This window comes from Myxocyprinus asiaticus, chromosome 50 (genome assembly GCF_019703515.2).
Source record: "Myxocyprinus asiaticus isolate MX2 ecotype Aquarium Trade chromosome 50, UBuf_Myxa_2, whole genome shotgun sequence".
NCBI lineage: Eukaryota > Metazoa > Chordata > Actinopteri > Cypriniformes > Catostomidae > Myxocyprinus > Myxocyprinus asiaticus.
The window spans coordinates 24,818,483-24,840,893 of NC_059393.1; the positions used below are offsets into that span (position 1 = coordinate 24,818,483).

General features: G+C 41.4%; 1 protein-coding gene across 4 annotated transcripts in view; it reads right to left on the bottom strand.

The window, feature by feature from the left end:
• LOC127439014 (uncharacterized) overlaps positions 1–17,316 on the bottom strand; it is a 30,612-nt gene extending 13,296 nt beyond the window's left edge. For all 4 annotated transcript variants that reach the window (XM_051694984.1, XM_051694983.1, XM_051694982.1 and 1 more), the window contains exons 1-4: positions 16,939–17,316; positions 14,704–15,015; positions 5,113–5,445; positions 3,944–4,099 (exon numbers count right to left, since the gene is read on the bottom strand). In XM_051694984.1, coding sequence (XP_051550944.1) covers positions 3,944–4,099; positions 5,113–5,445; positions 14,704–15,015; positions 16,939–17,026 — 889 coding nt within the window. In that variant the 5' untranslated portion in view covers positions 17,027–17,316. The remainder of the gene's footprint in view (positions 1–3,943; positions 4,100–5,112; positions 5,446–14,703; positions 15,016–16,938) is intronic.
• Positions 17,317–22,411: the final 5,095 nt, after the last annotated feature.

The window sequence follows — 22,411 nt, forward strand, 5'->3', positions numbered from 1 at the left end:
AAGAAAATACATGCATGCACTTATTTAATTAAATCCTATTCTTTTGAAGTTTGATAATCACATTAGGTCATATCACGATTCCTGTCTTTCCGCCTCCAAATTTAAGACCTCTATAAATAAAAAATTAAGGCTTTTGTTGTATCATTTAAGATATATAAGACACTTTTTATGACCTTAAAGTTTTGGAAAAGTGAATTTAAGAAATTAAGACTTTTTAAGGATCTGCGGAAATCCTGTAAAAATAATGGACAATTCTGCTCGAAATGTTGCTTTTGTGCTACAATTAAATTTCTTTTTGTTGCACTTTCTTTGTCTATTCTGACTTCGTTGCGGTTTATAATTATGCAGTAACTCACTGACAAAGTGTTTGATGTCATCACGAAACAGAGACCCTCCCCTCCAAATCTGATCACAAGTGGTCACAGGAGATGTATTTAAGTGACCAGGTGGAAACAGCAATGTGTCTCACCTCACATGTCATTGGATCACTCAAGATGCATCTTAATAGCAGGTGTAAACGGGGTCTACGATCAACTGCTGTAGAGCTGTAGTCCTAATGTTTCACGAACATCTACTAATCACTAAACTAAAGTCTTGGACAAGAACAAAACTGCCAAACTAATTAGATTTAACCAAATTACAGCACAAATGAAACCATTATATCACAACAGAGTAAAAGTCAATACTATCAGACCCTAAATATACCCTATAGAATACACAATGACAGAGTATTTACACACAGTGACACATAAAAATGAGTCTCATCTTCATCATGTTCTTGTCTAAAGATAAACAGCACAAGATCAGCTCTGCCTTCAACAATTCTGTTTTAATTATGTTAATATATAAAAGTGTTTGTTTGTGATTTTATACCATACCAGCTTCCATTGCTATTTTCATGGCAAAAAACAGGTTAAAATATAATAAAAGGTACAATAATAATTAAAGGCCTACAGGTTTTTAAAATCTATTTTTGATCAAACTGATTCTGGTCCGACTTTATTAAAAATAGTTTCTAAATGGTCATCTTTATAAGTAAGGAATAATTAACAACAGACCTGTGAATTATTTAACATTATAGCACAGGTCTGTTGAATGCTTGATTCTGACTTGTATTTCAATTTCATTTAAAAAGAGCCCTCGCGCTCCCTCTTCTCCCCCGCACTTACACACACACACACGCACACTAACTTGTTACTCCAGTAAGTCCTCTAGTTCTAACGTAACGTGGAGATGGCAACGAAGGCTTGAGCTGTATTAAAGTAAGATGCTGAATCTGTAGCGGAAGAAAATAGTTCCTCTCATAAGAGTGTTTTAGGGATGAAAAACAGAAAATGTCTTGAAATAAAACCCTGAACGATGTCTTAAGATGTGATAACTGCAGTATAAGTGGAAAAATTGACTCCGGCCCATTAAAGTATTTAAAAATAATGCACACCCGATGTGTAACGGGCACATTACCACCTCAGGTGTGCATTATTTATAAACTATTCAACGGGCTGGAGTCAATTATTCCTTAATATACACTACCGTTCAAAGGTTTAGGGTCACTTACTCATTCTTTATTTTTATTTTTTTCACATTTTAGAATAATAGTAAAGTCATCACAACTATGGAATAATAGAAATATGGGAATTATGTTGTGACTAAAAAAATCCAAAATAAATCAAAACTGTGTTATATTTTAGCATCTTCAAAGTGGCCACACTTTGCCTAGATTTTGCAGAAATGTACTCATTTTCTCAACCAACTTCTTGAGGTATCACCCTGGGATGCTTTTTAAACAGTATTGAAGGAGTTCCCATCTATGTTGGGCCCTTATTGGCTGCTTTTCTTTATTATTTGATCGAAGTCTTCAATTTCAAAAACTTTTTTTTTTTAATTAAATTATAATTTTATAATTAAATAAATTAATATGGTGGCACAATTATATTTTTGTCTACAAAACTAATTTCAAACATTTAAGCATACGCCTTCAGATCAAAAGATTTTTAAGATCATGAGAAACATTTCAGTCAAGTGTTTCAAAACTTTTGAACGGTAGTGTATATAATAATGGACACCCCGAGTTACTAATGCAGCCATGACGACATTCAGCAATACAGTCAGCAGTCGAGTATCTGAATATAATTTAACTCAATACACAATCATAGACTTAATTAATTACACTAAATCAATTAAATATAATTAGTGATAACAAAAAGTTGAAATATTAACAATGAACATACATAACATACATACAGTGCATCTGGAAAGTATTCACAGCGCTTCACTTTTTCCACATTTTGTTATGTTACAGCCTTATTCCAAAATGGATTAAATTCATTATTTCCTCAAAATTCTACAAACAATACCCCATAATGACAACGTGAAAGAATTTTGTTTGAAATCTTTGCAAATTTATTAAAAATAAAAAATGAAAAAAAAAAATAAATCACACGTACATAAGTATTCTCAGCCTTTGCCATGACACTCAAAATTGAGCTCAGGTGCATCCTGTTTCCACTGATCATCCTTGAGATGTTTCTACAACTTGATTGGAGTCCACCTGTGGTAAATTCAGTTGATTGGACATGATTTGGAAAGGCACACACCTGTCTATATAAGGTCCCACAGTTAACAGTGCATGTCAGAGCACAAACCAAGCCATGAAGTCCAAGGAATTGTCTGTAGACCTCCGAGACAGGATTGTATCGAGGCACAGATCTGGGGAAGGGTACAGAAAAATGTCTGCAGCATTGAAGGTCCCAAAGAGCACAGTGGCCTCCATCATCTGTAAATGGAAGAAGTTTGGAACCACCAGGACTCTTCCTAGAGCTGGCCGCCTGGCCAAACTGAGCGATCGGGGGAGAAGGGCCTTAGACAGGGAGGTGACCAAGAACCCGATGGTCACTCTAACAGAGCTCCAGCATTTCTCTGTGGAGAGAGGAGAACCTTCCAGAAGAACAACCATCTCTGCAGCACTCCACTAATCAGGCCTGTATGGTAGAGTGGCCAGACGGAAGCCACTCCTCAGTAAAAGGCACATGACAGCCCACCTGGAGTTTGCCAAAAGGCACCTGAAGGACTCTCAGACCATGAGAAACAAAGATTGAACTCTTTGGCCTGAATGGCAAGCGTCATGTCTGGAGGAAACCAGGCAACGCTCATCACCTGGACAATACCATCCCTACAGTGAAGCATGGTGGTGGCAGCATCATGCTGTGGGGTTTTTCAGCAGCAGGAACTGGGAGACTAGTCAGGATCGAGGGAAAGATGAATCCAGCAATGTACAGAGACATCCTTGATGAAAACCTGCTCCAGAGCACTCTGGACCTCAGACTGGGGCGAAGGTTCATCTTCCAACAGGACAACGACCCTAAGCACACAGCCAAGATAACAAAGGAGTGGCTCCGGGACAACTCTGTGAATGTCCTTGAGTGGCCCAGCCAGGGCCCAGACTTGAACCCGATTGAACATCTCTGGAGAGATCTGAAAATGGCTGTGCACCGACGCTCCCCATCCAACCTGATGGAGCTTGAGAGGTCCTGCAAAGAAGAATGGGAGAAACTGCCCAAAAATAGGTGTGCCAAGCTTGTAGCATCATACTCAAAAAAGACTTGAGGCTGTAACTGGTGCCAAAGGTGCTTTAACAAAGTATTGAGCAAAGGCTGTGAATACTTATGTACATGTGATAATTTTAGTTTTTTAGTTTTAATAAATTTGCAAAGATTTCAAACAAACTTCTTTCACGTTGTCATTATGGGGTATTGTTTGTAGAATTTTGAGGAAAATAATGCATTTAATCCATTTTGGAATAAGGCTGTAACATAACAAAATGTGGAAAAAGTGAAGCGCTGTGAATACTTTCCAGATGCACTGTAAAGTCAAAAACACATTTAAACTGTAGCACAATAAAGCTCCTTATTTTTCTCTTGCTGTATCAGCTGTAGGCAATACTTACCCTTTTTTATTTTTTGTTCATAGATCCTGCGCTGACAGTACATCACACCAGCAAAAGCAGTTACAGTTCCAACCACGATCAGAACACCAACAACACCAACACCAACAACAACACCAACAGTTATTCCTGCTATAGCACCTGCAGACAGACCGGAATCTGGAACAGTTAAAGAGAGACCGTCATTAATGTCACTGAATCTATTAATCATCAGCACTATATAACCTGCATGAGGGGAAACAATCCTAAAATCTATTCAGTATTAAGAGTTGTTTGATGAAGATTTCACACACCACTTTGTATTTTTATTTTCTATTTATTCTCTCAATTTCATTCTACTTATTAAAATCTACAATGAAGACATACAATGACACCTGCTAATATTAATCTCATAATAAACATTGTGAGAAATTACATTTATAAATTAAATTAATCCTGACGGGACATTCAACAAAAGGAATTTGCAGACTTTATATGGTGGAATTTATTTAGCAATGAAGCTCAACACGTATGAAGTGAAAGACAGCATCATTTGTAGAAATATTCCCAGTTAAAGACTCCAGTGGGGAAAAAAATCTGTTTTATATATAACATTAAGTGTGATGTAATCATTGTTCATTCTTGTTTCTTTACACTCGCGATCATGTTGTTGTTGTTGTTCTTATTATCACTCAGTGGAGTTTTTATGATGAGTTTATGATGAATCTTTCTTTAATCAGTGACACACTAGTACACAATGTCATTGTTGCTATATGTGTTTGTCAGTAAATGCATGCTAACACACATAAATACTCATGTTGAGCACTGGTAATGGTAGAGACGGGGTTAAACTACCATCATCAATCACATTTATATTATTATTATTGTTTTTGAAAAAACAGTAAACCTTTTACACCACTAACAATCAAATAAAATAATCACAATTAAGCCTATATTTGATGTATTTAACACATTAACACATACAGTTCCTTTTAAAGCAAATAAAACAGAACATTATGTATACTGTAGGTCAAGTGTGTGTGTATTACATTCTTATACTGTTCCTCTTATCATCAAATTCTCACAGTTTCTCACTTTCAGTTTGTATCTTTGAAAACTTGGTTTAATTTGTAAAGAAAAATCAAACTTCTATTAATATCATCTGAAGTGCTTACAGCTGTCACAGTACTTACCTTTCACATAAAGACTGAATCTCTTGTATTTCGTCTCTCTGTTGCTGCTGCTGATCTTTAGTTTATATTCTCCAGTGTCTGCGGTTCTGCTGTCTCTGATGATGAGAGATCCAGTCTGATCCAGCTGTATTCTCTCTTTGAATCTCTCATCAGGATAGAATGAGGTCTTATTGTTTTCTTTATCATCTTTAGCTATGAGAATATCTCCAAACCTCCACACTATCAGCTCATCTCCATGTGGTTTAATATCAGTGTTTAGAGTGACAGATCCTCCCTCAATCACTGACACTGACTTCACTTCACTTCTACCGGGATCAATCACAGGTGGGAAATCTACAAAGAACAGATTCACAGACAGAGGTTATGTAAGGGATCATGTGCAGTAAGTTCACTAAGGCAAATAATCTTAAATACTACCAATACTAAGTGTATTTCAGTCCCTGTACACTTTCATTGTAGAGAAATAGATGTACAGAGAGTAACAGCTGACTAATGCTGTCAATCACTAACATTTTATCTATCAGAAGTGTTATTGCACAGGACAGCTGAAAATGAAATTTAACTAATAAGGAGTGAGAGTGAAAAGAATTAGTGACTTTCACATTTACAGAATTAACCGAATTTTTCAGTTTAGGTCATGTGTGAACAGGACGCATTAGAAAATTACCAGTAAATCAGCTCTGGCAATTTCCCATATTAAGAAGTTTTAACATTACCAGAAAAGTTAAGTTTTGATGCTGTCTGTGAATGTAAGATGAACAATTTGGGCAACTACAAGGTCAAGACACACTGATGTAAGAAGTCTGCAATCTTAAAGTTGTGACGGAGATGACAATCACTCAGTGCCGTTTAAAGCATGTGACTTGATCAAAAAAATGTCATCAAATTGGACTGACAGTAAAACTAAAGCACTTCTCTTTGTTCAAGTGAAGGGAGAAATTTGTCGTCACACTTTAACAGCATTTTGGTGCTGATGTGTGAATGGCAGGTAAACTATGGAGCCAAAATAATGACTAAAGGATCTGAATTTGAATTTTGTAAATCTGAATATTAGACATGGCATTTAAGAAAACTGAGTTGTATTCGTGGAGTATTTTATAGATTTGTATTTTTAAACAGCAGATTTTGTGTTCTGAATTTTTGTAGAGGTGAAATTAGATGTGAATATTCAGATGATAAAATTACAGCTGAAGAAAAAATACCCAAGATCAGAATATCAAACTTTTGAATTGATAGGAAGCATCTATAATGGTCACATCTGTAACACATTTTCATGGGTGTTAAAAGGAGACCATTTGTTCATCATACTCAACATCAACAAAAATTAGCTTTGGACAGAAATTACACTGTGTAACAATTTTATTCCTTTTTTTTTTTTTGGATCCTGGGTAGTAAGTGTTAATTGCTTATGCCTCAAAAGTATAGAAAATGGCTATTAGTCCCCACAAACTTTGCTTTTGTGACCAGGACAGTGATATTTTGAAATTTACCTATTTCCAATGAGAAAACAGGTGAATTTGTGTCTTTTCGTTCGCATAAAGTCAGAAAAAAACAACATATGTATCCAAATGAACAAGTATTTATACTAAAGTAATACAAAAATGACTACAAAAGATTTAGAAGTGAGTAGTTTTTCAAGATTTACGATTATACTCTAAATCACTTTCACGAATCAGCCCCCAAATGTAGTCTCCAATCATGTTCTCGTTATACTGTCCTTGGTAGCGGCGTACAAAATCCAGTATATCCTGATGGAAGCGCTCGCCTTGCTCCTCCAAGTATGCTCCCATGTTCTCCTTGAATTTATCAAGATGAGCATCAAGGATATGGACTTTGAGGGATTTCAGAGGTGGAGCTGAGGAGAGAAACCCATTCTACCCCAACGACTTTATTACAGAGCTTGGTCTCACCAAGTCCAATGCCAAGCTTTTGACGTCTAGGCTCAAGCAGTGGAAATTGTTGGATGAAAGTGTGCATCAGAGGAAGCGTCATCAACCTTTTTCCAGCTTCTTCACCCGTCAAGATGGGCTCTGCTCCTGCCACAATGTGACCAGTCTGATCAAGGCAATCAGAATCGCCTGTAACCAGAATGAGTAGTGCCTCTTCATTGACAGCTCATCCAGGAGCCTCAAAGCCGTGCTGCTCCATAATGGTAACAAGTACCTGTCTCTTCCCCTGGCTCACTCGGTGCACCTCAAAGAGGATTACAACAGCATCAAGACCTTGCTGGATGCCTTGAAGTATGATGAGTACGGCTGGGAGGTCATAGGAGACTTCAAAATGGTGGCTTTCCTGATGGGTCTCCAAGGCGGTTTTACCAAGTTTCCCTGCTATCTTTGCCTTTGGGACAGCAGGGACACCAAGGCGCACTACCACAGGTGGGACTGGCAACAGCGGACTGAGTTTTCTGTGGGGAGGAACAACGTCAAGTGGGAGCCACTAGTGAACCCCCGGAAGGTGCTGATGCCATCACTGAACATCAAATTGGGGCTTATAAAACAATTTGTCAGAACTCTAAATAAGGAGTTGGCAGCCTTCAAGTACCTACAAGACTTCTTCCCTAAGCTGTCTGAGGCAAAGGTCAAAGCCGGTATCTTCGTCGGACCACAGATAAAGAAGATCCTGGAGTGCAATGAATTCCCCAAGAAGCTCACTAGTAAGGAGAAAGCGGCTTGGAACAGCTTTGTCACAGTGTTATCAACTTGTTTGAATTAATACTGTTTTAGTGATTTAGCACTGAAACACAACAATATCATAAATATGGCTCTTATAATGTAAAAAATGCTGTTATAACAAGGTGTGTATATTTTTCAAATAATTATCTCTCTGGAAAATGATTATTGTTAACAAAGTGAAAATGAATAATCCTTCAATCCTTCTTGTGCAATTATAAAATATAGTTGTTGTTTTTAGAAATGGTGCACACGTCATAAAAGGTGGATAAACAATGCCATTTCTGGACCAGAAATGTGTGCAAGTGCATGTGTGTATGAGCAACAGTGTGTGTGAGTGTCAGAACTCGCACCGTGTACGCCCGTCCTTAGACAACCGTGCTCAACTGTACTGGTGGAATGCCTGTAGTGACGTCACGACTCACGATTGGTCACTTGTCAGTTGCCAAGGTTACACTTTTTTTCTCTGTAGCTGGCTAAGCGCACTATTTGGGTAAACGCGGTCCTTAAACTCTTGCGTTACCAAGGTAATGACTGACGTATTTCTTGTGTACATTCGAAGTCTGTTTTCAGCACCACAGTGGTTCGTTGTGTACCGAACAAGACAGCACTGATAATGCAGTACAACAGCTGTCGACTGAACACAACAACTCTGACATCGACATGTGGTTTATTTATGTACTATTTAGTTATGTGTGGCAGCGGGGGCGTGGTCAAGCATCTCTCCGGAGAGAGAAAGCGGTAAGGGCGCTTACTCCTGAGCTAAATTATGTCTAACACCTGTCTCTAATTTCAGTGAGCACGGGGAGAGCGGCATAAAGAGAGCGACACAACGCTCAGTGTAGGGGACTGGATATGACAGAGCTGAGCCAGAGTGATGATTCCCGAGTAGTGGAAGTTATTTGTAGAAGCAGTGTGTGTGTGTTAGTATTGAAAGAGTGTATAAACGTAACTGTAAAGTGGTGTCGAGGAAGAGGGGAAATAAAAGCGTCACCTGAAAAGGAAAACTGCTTCTCGCGTCCTCTTTTACACTGGTGCCGAAACCCGGGAATTGAAGTTTGGGTCGAAGATGGATGGAGGTCGTCCCGTAGAGTCCTCCCAGTTGGCGGAGATCCTCCAAGCCCTCGCCAGCCTACATCGGAACCACCAACAAACGCTGCTTGAGCTCCGACAAGATCAAGACCGCTGGTTTGTCGAGCTCATGCATGCTCAAGCCGAGGACCGGCAGGCGATCCGGAGCCTCCTCAGCCAGGGGGCATCCTCAGCCACGACCCCGGACACACCCACGCCGTTACCCCCACCAGCATTACAGAAAATGGGGGCGGCGGACGACCCCGAGGCTTTCCTGGATTTGTTTGAGCGGACCGCCGAGATCTGGGGCTGGCCGCTCGGCCAGTGGGCAGCCCGACTGATCCCACTACTGTCCGGGGAAGCCCAGCTCGCGGCTCAACAACTGCCAGCGTCAAGCCTCCTGGCCTACGGAGATCTAAAAAAAGCCATCTTGCAACGGGTTGGTCGCACTCCGGAGGAAAGTCGTCAACTCTTCCGGAGCTTGAAGTTGGAAAGCTCTGACCGCCCGTTTGCCTTTGCCCAGCGGCTCCGTGACGCCTGCCGAAGATGGCTGCTAGCGGGGGATCGCGACGTCCAGGGAATTATCGACCAGGTGGTACTGGAACAGTTCATAGTTCGACTGCCAAAAGGAACGGCGGAGTGGGTCCAGTGCCACCGCCCGGCGTCGTTGGAGGAAGCTATCCGACTTGCGGAGGACCACATGGCGGCGATCCCGAGGACGGAAGATCCCTCCTACCTTCTCTCTCCTCCCTCTGTTTCTTCCCCCTCCCCTCTCTCTCTCTCGTCTGCTCTCTCTCCAGGTCCCGTTCCTGCCCCACGCAGACGAGGAGGAACTCAGCCCCTGAGACCAGTTCCCCGGGTGTGGGAGGCGACACCTTCCCCTACTCCAATGCCCCGCCGCTCTCCCCCTCAGGGGGGGGCGCCCGCCGACGCAAGTGCGGGCGTGGCGCCTGGGCCGGCCTGCTGGAGGTGCGGAGACCCGAGCCACTTCCGAGATCAGTGCCCTCTGATGGAGCTGGGGACGGTGGTGCAGGTCTCTGACCACCCACAGGCTGCCCCTGACCGGGCCGGAGCGTACCGCATACCGGTAAATGTCAAGGGGGGTACTCACCAAGCGTTGGTGGATACCGGGTGTAATCAAACCACTATCCACCAACGCCTGGTTCAACCCGAGGCATTGATCACATCCAAAACGGTGAAGGTGAAGTGTGTACACAGGGATATTCACAAGTATCCAGTGGTGACCCTGACAATTAAATTCCGGGGGAAAAAGCATAGAGTGGAGGCTGCGGTTAGTTCCCCCCTCACCCATCCGCTGATTTTGGGGACTGATTGGCCTGATTTTAAAGCTTTATTAAAGGGAATTTGTGCGGATGGGTCCTGTGTGAAAATAGGGAGATGTGTGATGTGCGATGCTCTGGCAGGGGAGACGGAGCCGGGGCCGTCCTCGACAGCTCCACGTCATGATGACGAGAGAGGGGGAGAGGCTGCAGCCCCTCCCCTTCTCAGGGAATTCCCTGAGGGGGATTTCCCTTTGGAGCAGTCGCGAGACGAAACCCTCAAACACGCCTTTGACCAAGTGAGAGTTATCGATGGTCAACGACTCCAGCCTGACATCGCACTTTCATATCCCTATTTTGCAATTATAAATGAGCGGTTGTATCGAGTGACACAGGACACTCGAACCAAAGAGGATACAACCCAACTTTTGATTCCAAGAAGCCGTCGGGAAATGGTATTCCAGACGGCTCATTATAATCCCATGGCAGGTCACTTAGGAGAAAGGAAAACACTGAACCGTCTAATAGCCTGTTTCTATTGGCCGGGCATTGGCGGCGATGTCCGCAGGTGGTGCGCGGCATGCCGCGAATGCCAGCTGTTAACCCACCGGCCACCCCAAAAGCGCCATTGCGCCCTCTCCCTTTGATCGAGGTCCCCTTTGAGAGAATTGGAATGGACCTCGTCGGGCCATTAGAACGGTCAGCACGCGGACATCGCTTTGTATTGGTCCTAGTGGACTATGCAACGCGATATCCGGAAGCAGTGCCTCTTCGCAACATCGCAGCATGCAGTGTTGCGGAGGCACTCTTCAAAATAATCTCCCGGGTGGGGATTCCGAAAGAAATCCTCACCGATCAAGGCACAACGTTTATGTCACGGACACTACGCGAGCTGTACGAACTATTAAATATTAAATCGATTCGCACCAGTGTATACCATCCTCAAACGGATGGCCTGGTGGAACGTTTTAATAAAACCCTCAAAAACATGATTCGTAAGTTCGTGCACGATGATTCTAGAAATTGGGATAAATGGCTCGACCCCGTTATTTGCAGTACGAGAGGTCCCGCAAGCCTCCACTGGCTTCTCCCCATTCGAGCTGCTATATGGGCGACGCCCACGCGGCGTGCTTGATGTAATGCGAGAGGCCTGGGAGGAGGGACCTTCAAACAGTAAAAATGAAATTCAGTACGTTCTTGATCTTAGAGCAAAACTCCACACCTTGGGGCAACTAACACAGGAGAATTTGCTCCAAGCTCAAGAACGACAGCGCTGACTGTATGACAGGGGAACTCAGCTAAGGGAATTTGCACCGGGAGATAAAGTGCTTGTATTGCTTCCCACATCGAGCTCTAAATTACTCGCCAAGTGGCAAGGACCCTTTGAGGTCACACGACGAGTGGGAGATCTCGATTATGAGGTTAAACGATCCGATAGAGGGGACGCACGTCAAATATACCACCTCAATCTCCTAAAATTGTGGAGAGAGGCGGTCCCCGTGACGTTGGCTACGGTGGTTCCCGAGAAGGCGGAGCTCGGACCGGAGGTGAACTCAAAACATAAACAGTTCACCCCGGTCACTTGCGGAGACCACCTCTCACCGAGCCAACTCGCGGAGGTTGCCAGGTTGCAACAGGAGTTTGCAGATGTGTTTTCCCCTCTACCGAGACGTACAAACCTCATCCATCACCACATCGAGACCGAGCCGGGGGTGGTGGTACGTAGCCACCCCTATCGACTACCCGAACACAAAAAGAAAATTGTTCGGGAAGAATTGGATGCGATGCTTGATATGGGGGTAATAGAAGAATCCCACAGTGATTGGCCAAGCCCAGTTGTTCTAGTGCCTAAGAGCGACGGGTCTGTGCGATTCTGTGTGGATTATAGAAAAGTCAACGCGGTGTCTAAATTTGATGCATATCCAATGCCTCGCGTTGATGAGTTGCTCGATCGGTTAGGCACTGCTCGGTTTTATTCAACATTGGATTTGACGAAGGGTTATTGGCAGATCCCCTTGACACCAATTTCCCGTGAGAAAACCGCCTTCTCCACACCGTTTGGATTACACCAATTTGTGACACTTCCGTTCGGTTTGTTTGGAGCCCCGGCTACGTTTCAGCGTCTCATGGACCGAATCCTCAGGCCGCATTCAGTTTACGCCGCTGCCTATTTAGATGACATCATCATTTATAGCAATGATTGGCAGCGGCATATGCAACACCTGAGGGCGGTTCTGAGATCGCTGCGCCGAGTGGGGCTCACAGCGAACCCGAAGAAGTGTGCGATTGGGCGGGTGGAGGTACGGTATCTGGGGTTCCACTTGGGCCACGGGCAGGTGCGTCCCCAAATTGACAAGACAGCGGCGATTGCGACCTGCCCGAGACCCAAGACCAAAAAGGGGGTGAGACAGTTCCTGGGGCTGGCTGGCTATTATAGGAGGTTTGTGCCTAACTATTCGGACGTCACCAGCCCGCTGACTGATCTCACTAAAAGGGAGCTCCAGATCCGGTCCAGTGGACGGAGCAGTGTCAACAGGCGTTCACGCAAGTTAAAGCCGCACTTTGCAGGGGGCCGCTGTTACATTCACCTGACTTCTCTCTCCCTTTTGTTTTACAGACAGATGCTTCAGACAGGGGGCTGGGGGCTGTGCTCTCGCAGGTGGTGGGGGGGAGGAGCGCCCGGTGCTGTACATTAGCCGTAAGCTCTCATTAAGGGAAACTAAGTACAGCACCGTGGAAAAGGAGTGTCTCGCCATCAAGTGGGCGGTCCTCACTCTCCGATACTACCTGTTGGGGCAGGCCTTCACCCTCTGCTCGGATCACGCCCCACTCCAGTGGCTCCACCGCATGAAAGATACTAACGCCCGGATCACCCGTTGGTATCTGGCTCTTCAGCCGTTTAAGTTTAAGGTGGTCCACAGACCGGGGGCACAGATGGCTGTCGCCGACTTCCTTTCCAGGAATGGGGGGGGGAGTGGTAGGCAGGCCGGATGTCGCCCCGGCCTGAGTCGGGTGGTGGGGATATGTGGCAGCGGGGGCGTGGTCAAGCATCTCTCCGGAGAGAGAAAGCGGTAAGGGCGCTTACTCCTGAGCTAAATTATGTCTAACACCTGTCTCTAATTTCAGTGAGCACGGGGAGAGCGGCATAAAGAGAGCGACACAATGCTCAGTGTAGGGGACTGGATATGACAGAGCTGAGCCAGAGTGACGATTCCCGAGTAGTGGAAGTTATTTGTAGAAGCAGTGTGTGTGTGTTAGTATTGAAAGAGTGTATAAACGTAACTGTAAAGTGGTGTCGAGGAAGAGGGGAAATAAAAGCGTCACCTGAAAAGGAAAACTGCTTCTCGCGTCCTCTTTTACATTATGTTTTTTTCATGATCCATTGCTCTGTCACAGGAAAGAAAGTTTTCTTCTGGTGATGTTTATTGCCAATTGGCAATCCGGTGCATTACCGTCATCTACTGAGCTGGACAGTGAAACGTCACAAGAAAGTCTTTCAGTGGAGTCAAACATCAGCTGAAGATAATGAAATTGGCTTTCAACAAAAAGAGGTCACACACCTTATAGACAGTTGGATTAAATCCTAAAGTGAGTGTACTTTAAAAGGTAGCTTACCCTATGGAGTTTACTTATAAAACAAACAAGTTATGTTTAATTCATTCTTGAGGTCTAATAAACATGTAGAATGCAGTTTTTCCCCATTAATGATATGAAATGTATATCGTGATAAATATCGATATCCAATGATATGAAAAAAATATTGTGATAATTTATTTTGGCCAGATCGCCCAGCCCTACGTGAGACACCCGTGTTCTGATTTATATGTTGCACTGTGTCTGTTTTAGCAAGTCATTGTCAGTGCTTGGCACACATCCGATCTTCAAATGCTTATTTAAGCATTCAAAGGTGATTTTTTTTCTTAAATTAAATGAATATTCTAATTTAGATTTTAATTTGACAACCCTAAATGATGTAGCTTTACTTAATCTATTTGTGTTGGGACAACATGAATATTTTTAGTTTGGTTAACTGGGGATTTCTAATTTCCAGCATTCTTTGCATGGCACTCATTAGGGAGAGTTAGTCAAAATCAAGCGTTGTATAATGTGTCTTTGTGCAAGATGAATGGAAAGAGGGAGACTTGTTAGTGTTTAATGTTTTGTGTTTTTTAGAAGAGTCTAGGAGAGTAAATCTTTTGATTTCTGATAACTTATTACGATTTATAGTGTGACTGGGGTTGTCAGTCCCTAAAATTTTGCCTAGAACATCTCACACCCATCAGAGCTACAGTCTGTTCTCCCTCCTGTCTTCTGGAAGGACGCACAGACTCATCAGAGCATGTATTAGCAGGTTTAGAAAGTTTCTTTCCCAGAGCTATCTCCCGGCTGAACTTTGGGCTTGACTGTTCATATTTTGCATATTCTCGCTGCATGTATTCACTGGTGCAGAGTGAGCAGACATGTTTAAGAAAGAAAGTCACACAGGTTTGGAATGACATTAAAGAGTAAATTATGACAGAATTTTCTTTCTTTTTTTTTTTGGTAAATGATTCCTTTAAAATGCTCACCATAGACTATAACAGTGAAACTCTTCTCCATTGTCCCTGTGCTGCTGGTGCTGATTTCTGTTTTATAAACTCCAGAGTGGTTGGTTCTGGTGTTTGTGATGGTCAAAGATCCAGTCTGTTGATCCAGCTTTAGTCTTCCTCTAAATCTCCCATCAGTAACATTTTTGATCTCACCTTTAGTGATTCGAGCTATGGTAACGCCTTCAAACCTCCACAGTATCAGATTATATGTCAGTATTTCAGTATCATCAGTCTGTAGAGTGATAGAATCTCCCTCCATCACTGTCTTTATTTCATCTGCACCCAAGACACCTGGAGAACAAACAAGATTTCACTTTTATCTCACTGATAAACAGATCCAACTGTGACTGTTTAGTCTTGTTTAATAAATGAATAAAATAATCCCTGTCAGTGGCTCTAGAATCTAAAGATGTGATATATTTATCATTATTCATTTATCAAATACTAACAGCTACAACATAAGATGTTTAACTGCCTTCTGCTATCAGAATTACTTACATAATTCCCACTTCTGAAGTCATAATTATGAGCACGTCATGTTTCAGTTCTTTGTTGTTGAAATATGGAGGATGCAGGTTCATATATATTTCTTTGGGAACTCTTATTTTGACACTGTTTTACATGCTAGACAACTGGCTGATGATACTTTAATTCTGGTTAAATAAATGCCATTTTCTCTGTGTAAACATGTACAATAAGTGTCAAATAGTTCCTGATATACTTAAATGTCTATGACTAAAACAGCAAGTGATAATATAGCAGTTGTATTTAGAAAAGAGAATAAAAACATCATTCACTATTGAAACTGTACTCTCCTCCTAAACGTTGAATGTTTACGTCTCCTCCCAACTCAGAAACTCAGGTATCAACATTTGAATCATTTGATTTGAGTTTACCAGTCATAATGACGACTTGGGGGGGTGTTAAAGTGCAACTTCTGAGTTGGAAACTTGTATTTACGATAATTCTTATAACATGTGAAGGCAGGAATTTTAATTTTGTTAAATATAAATTAACTGCAATAACGTAATAAACTTGTCATGTATGTCAGACACCACTGAAGACCATTTCTGACCTTGGAAAAACCCTGTAATGGGGTCCAACATTTTCATGCTCCAAAAATGACAAAGCAATCATAAAAGTAATCCATACGACTCCAGTGGATGTCTTCTGAAGCAAAATGCTAGGTGTAAGAAATAGATCAATATTTAAAACTTTAATAAAAATGTTCGCTTCTGGCGAGATGTAATCATGTCAGGAAGTTCATGCGAGAACTGAGTGACGCGTGAAATATGTAAAATTCAGAAGCACTGTGTTTTTCACAACAGATCCGACAATATTGACATGCCAACATGCATAAGTCACATGAGAGGCAGTTTAAACTCCACCCTCATGAACATGCACACCACAGCTGGCTGAAAGTAAACATTTATAATAAAAAAAAGTTTTAAATATTTATTTCTTACACACACCAAACGTTTCACTTCAGAAGCCATTAATGAATCCACCGGAGTCGTATGGATTACTTTTATGCTGCCTTTATGTGCTTTTTGAAGCTTCAAAGTTCTGGTCACCATTCACTTGCATTGTACTGACCTACAGAGCTGAAATATTCTTCTAAAAATCTTAATTTGTGTTCTGCAGAAGAAAGAAAGTCAAACACATCTGGGATGGCATGAGGGTGAGTAAATGATGAGAGAATTTTCATGTTTTTGGTGAACTAATACTTTAATAAACTTCTCTCTCAGACTGTATGAGCACCAGAACAGACACATGAAGTTTTTGCTCTCAGGACATCCACCTCATGAACAGTTAAAAATGCACCCAAGAACTCTCCATTGTGTCAATATAATTCAGATTTATATTTGACAAATCCTCTTTTCTTCTGCACATTACACTCCCTTACACATAACTGTACATACATTATTGTCCTATTGTGTATTTCTCATATATTTTTATCTACTGGATTTTATATTATATGTGTCTGTTTTGTACTCTTTTTGCACCGGAAGCTTCTGTCATGATCAATTCTTTGTGTGTTTAAGATCATTCTGAATCTAGTCCAGACTTGTCCTGTGTATTTGAATGAATGTGACCTGTAATATTGTGATAGATTTCAATAATAAGAAAATATGAGAATATCAGTAAGTGTGAATATTACTGAAGGATTCAAAGTGAAACTGAAAGTACTGATAAATAGAAATCAACACTTACCGCACATGAGTGATATGAACAGAAGGGTTTTGAACGTGTTCTTCATATTGTTGTTAATTGCAGGAAGTTTTGACTTGATAAAAGACATTTAATCGCAATTAAAGGTCTGAATCTCTTCTGTTGAGTGAATGTTTTTTCTGAACCGCACCCACCTGCACCCGACTGACACAAAACCGAATAAACACCAACAGAGCGACTTTAAACCGACTGTGATCACTCATTAATCTGATCCATAATACATATGTTTATATGTTATGAAAGATGAACCAGTACATTTACATCATCTCATTTCTACAAGTTTGTAGCAAAACGCAGAAGATTCCGATAATCTGGGCGTCAGACAACTTCTTCTTTGGGTTTTAATGGCAGCTTGCATCCTAAATGTTGTACTACTGCCATCTTCTGGAGTTTTTAAACTTCTATATTGTCTAGTATGTCATATTTTCCTCATCAATCCTGTTCTTATTAGAAAGCTGCTCAAACATCTTCTGCCTTGTCCACTCCCACCACACTCCAATGTACACTTTACTCCTGTTCCTGTTAGTCGTAATCTTTTCATTTCTTCCATCATGGCCTTTCTCTCTACTTCATATTTCCTGCAACTAATAAGCACATGTTCTACAGTTTCTGAAATCTAACAATGATCATAAAAGCCGGTTGGATGCTTCCTTATAATGTGAAGTGTACTATTCAGATTACTGTGTCCTATTCTTAGCCTAGTCATGATTGTCTCCTCTTTTCTATTCCTCCCTTTTCACAAAACCAACTCCATTTTGAATGGAATGCAAATGTCTTTCTTTTATCTCCCGATCCCACTGCTGCTGCCACTTTTTAATGATTTCTTTCCATACAGTGCCCTTTCCTTCTCATTTTGAGAGACTAATACGTGTGTCTGTTTTCTTTTTTGACAGCTTGTTTGGCTAGTTTGTCCACTCTTTCATTACCCATAATGCTTGTATAAACAGGAACCCAAATGAATATGACCTCAGTACCTAGTTTACTTATACTTGATTTATTGACATTATTTCGTAAAGCAAATCCTGACGATTACTGGCCATACCTGACATGAGACTGCACAGGGCAGAGAATTAATCACTAAAGACTAGGACTTTGTTTGGTTTGTTTTGCTCAACCCATTCTAAAGCCATCAATATGGCATATAATCCAACAGTATATACACTTAGGCAGTTTGAGGTCCATCTGCATATCTCACCTCTCTGGCAGCTGTTTCCGACAGAGACTCAGAGGCATTTCTCCTGCCTCAACTTTAAGTGCACACAATGGTGATGTTCTCACTGCCCCTAAACATACTCTCAAAGCCTGAGCCTGTATTACGTCCAGCCTTGCAAGCACAGATTTAGCTGCTGATCCAGATAACACACGCCCATAGTCTAGCCTTGATCTTAATAGAGCATATATATGTATATATTTCAGTGATTCAGTATCAGCTCCCCATTTCACTCCTGCAAGACATCTCATATTGCTCTCTCCATGCTAATCTCAAGTCAAAATGCACTCCCAAGAAACTAAAACTTTCAACTCTTTCCAAGTTACTTCCATATAATTTCCGATTATAAACTTCCCTGGGCTTCTTTCTTGTGAAAAGCATTACTTTGGTCTTCTCTGCTGAAAATTTAAATCCCCATTTCATCCCCCACATTTCAACCTGATCTATCCCATCTTGTATTTTCTTAACTATGTGTTCCACATTTCTCCCTCTTTTCCACAGAACCCCATCATCCGCAAACAGAAACCTTCCCATATCTATTGGTATATTTATAAATATATCATTATCATCAATAAAGTGGGACTTACAACACTCCCATGTGGTGTTCCATTCTCTACAACATATTTGCTTGACAGTTCTGACCCTGTTTTAACCTGGATTAATCTTCCGCTCAGAAAGTCCATTATCCAGTTAAAAACTTTCCCTCTGACTCTCATAATATGTAATTTAATCATTAGTCCCTCTCTCCATAACATGTCATATGCTTTTTCACATCAAAAAACCCTACCGCCACTGTCTCTTTATTTATTTGAGCTTTTCTGACTTCATCCTCCAAACACAACACTGAATCCATAGTGCCCCTTCCCCTCCTAAATTCACTTTGGAATTCAGCCACCATACCTCTTTTCTCCGTGAAATACATTAGCCTCTCATTGACCATCCGTTTCATCAATTTACAGACATGAAATGTCAAGGAAATAGGCCTGTAGTTTGTTGGTTTACTGGCATCCTTCCCAGGTTTTCTTATCAGAATAATTATCGCTTCCAGCTCTCTGGAATCTTCCTTCTTCCCAAACTTTATTAAATAACATCAACACCTTCTTCAGTCCCTCGATACTTAAATTTCAACATGATGTAGCATATATCATCTTTCCTTGGTGCAGTCTTCCCAGTTTTAGCCAGCAACTTCTCCCATGCTAAATGGGACATTTTGTTCACCCTCAGTGCTTTCCTTTCTCCTTAGTGCCCCCAAGTTTTCAGAATTGGTTTACAGTACTGTACAGTAACAAAAGTATTTACCATCATCTCAGCCTTTTCCTTATTGGTTACTGCAACCTCATTTCCACTACTCAAAACAGGATATCCCTCCTCCCTCCTATCCCCATTCATCTTTTTAATCATCCCCCAGACCTCTCCTACCTAAGTGTTGTTCCGATTTGAGTCACAGTACTTTCTCCAATATGTCCGTTTTGCCTGCCTTATTGTTCTCCTTACTACTGCCTGAGCTTGTTTGTACTAAATCATATGCTGAAAATTATGGGTTCTTTTCACTAGCTTAAATGCTTTATTTCTATTTCTCACTGTTGCTTTGCATTTGTCATCCCACCATGGTACTGCTTTCCTCTTTACTTTGCCTTTACTTAGGAATAGATTCTAATGCTGCTGATATTATACCTTGTCTTGTTTTATTAGGGGTCCAAGCACCGACCGTTAGTCCGATCGACTTGAAATTTTGCATGCACTGTCTTTGTCCAAGGTGCTATCAAGGTCTATGAGGACAGTCGCATATCTTTAAAACATGGCTGCCATCGACCAATCAGCTTTCAGCAGCTTTTATATAGGGTTAAATAAGGCCGATCAGAACTAAACTTGGTATGCCTATTTGTCTCTTGGCCCAAGAGGTCTGTGCAAAAGTTAACAAAAATTGGCCTCCTGGAGGCGCTATTGCGTTTTACATGCATGTAAATTGTTGTATATACCGCTGTGTTTAAAAAAGAAGCACGTTATTCAGACCATGCTGTAAATCTCCTCATTCTATACAACTTTGCCTTAAGCACCATTGGTTTGAAACAAAACATTCAATAAATGGCTCTAACTATGACCGTTGGTCTGGTCAACTTGAAATTTTGCATGCAGTTTATTTGTCCAAGGTGTCATCAAGGTCTATGAGGACAGTCACATATTTTGAAAAACATGGCCGCCATCGACCAATCAGCTTTCAGCAGCTTTTATATAGTCAATTTGTATAATTTGGCATCCACTGGATAATTTCTGTCAATTCTGATTATTTTGGTTATTTCTTCACATGTGCTTGGACCCCGATGATTGCCGCTTGCGTCTATATTTATCATTTGTTTTTATACCTATATTATGATCAATCTGATTCAGGTATCTATCACTTTCTTTCTGAAATTTCTCCCAATCAGCCTTCTCAAAAACCCATTTCCCTCCCCTGCCTTCTGTGGACTGTGATGTAGAGATGTTGACTGTACATAAAACTGTGTAATGGTCACTTCCTATGGTTCCATCTTGATACACATTCCAATTGCACACTGGTGCCATATTATTGGAAACCAGTGTGTGATCAAGCACAGATTCATTTCCGGTGGTAACATCTATCCTTGTTTTATTTCCATCGTTTAAGCACACAAGTTTTTTCCATCCAACAACTCTTCTATTACTTAACCATTATTATACAATGTGTTATGCACATTAAAATCCCCACACCATACAATATTATTTATATCCTGTCCCTCCATTTCCTCAAGCTTGTTTACGTAATTCTAGCCTTTTACATGGGTTGTAGTAATTTATGACTGCTAACTTTTTCCTCTCACCCCACACTTTTATTACCACATATTTCTGTTCACTCCCTATCCCTATTATTCTGTTAGGAATCCCCTGTCTTACAAACGTGACACACTATCCACCTCCATCGTCTTTTCTATCTTGCCTAATTGCCACATATCGCCATAAGACAAAATCCAAGTTAGGCTTTAACCAGGACTGTTGAATGCATATTATGTCTGGTTTTTCTCTTCTACTGCCAATAAACTGTTTAAAGTCTTGCTCATTTGCAATCAGGCTTCTGTCACGGTTGGGGGTTGGGGGAGGAAAAAGGACCCAAAAGCAGAGATGACAAATGACTACCTTTTATTTACAGAGAATGTGGAGTCACTGAATGGCCAATGCTGTCCGCAGACGGCTGATCCAACAAGCTGCTGGTAGAAAGAGGGTCACAGAAGGGCATTTCCAACGTCACCCGCAGATGGCTGATCCAACAAGCCACTGGTAGAGAGATAGTCAGAGACAGGCATTTCCAAAGCCGGCCACAGACGGCTGATCCAACAAGCAGCTGAAAGGAATGGGTGTGTTCATGAGAGGAGTGTGTGCACGTTGTGGTAGTCTGGAGCAATCCAAAGAGAGTCCATTGAAGCTGGTGTGGTGTGAAGCGAAGCCCAGACGAATCTCCTGAGATGCGGGCAACTACATAAGAGGGAAACGTTAGACATGACAGCAAACAGCGAACAGCTCTGGACCAACACAAAGACACAAGATTTATATGTAAAAATATAACAAATACCATGAAAACAAAGAATGCAACTGTATGTGTTTGATATCATTTAAGAGGTCTCTGTACGACTGGTATAATGGTCTCTTTCCCATGTTGATAAAACTAATGGTAACAAAGTTATAAGGTCTTTGCCAAATACTGCATTATTCTGGAGGTCTATCCCCCTCCTTGACCTACAATTGAAATTATCTCCTGTATGTTAACAAGGTTAAACCCCAGGAAGTCACGAACCCATTCACCCCCAAATTCTCATTGTTCAAAGGATAATATCATTTGGTACACAATGTTTATTCTGTCTAGATATTTAAGGAAAGTTGGCAGGAAGCTCTGGGGATCTGTAAGCAGATCTCCCATGCTGTACCGCTGCATGTAGTTTTGTCAGGTATGTTTCTTTGACTTGTCTTATATTTTTAGTAATGCTTGTTTATTCTGATCATGTGAAGTTGGCTTTGATTTGAATTTCTGCAACAATGTTTTATATCCTACCTGACAAATAAATTGTTATTATTTGATTTATTCTGAATTCCTCCAAAATCATTACTGGAGCTTTAATATAGGAGGAAGCCATTTAAAGACTCTCAGTTTGAATTTAAACCACTCAGGACAACCAGGTAGGACAACCACCTACGACAAACCGGGTAGGATTTGAATTCTATTAGACCATGGTAGAC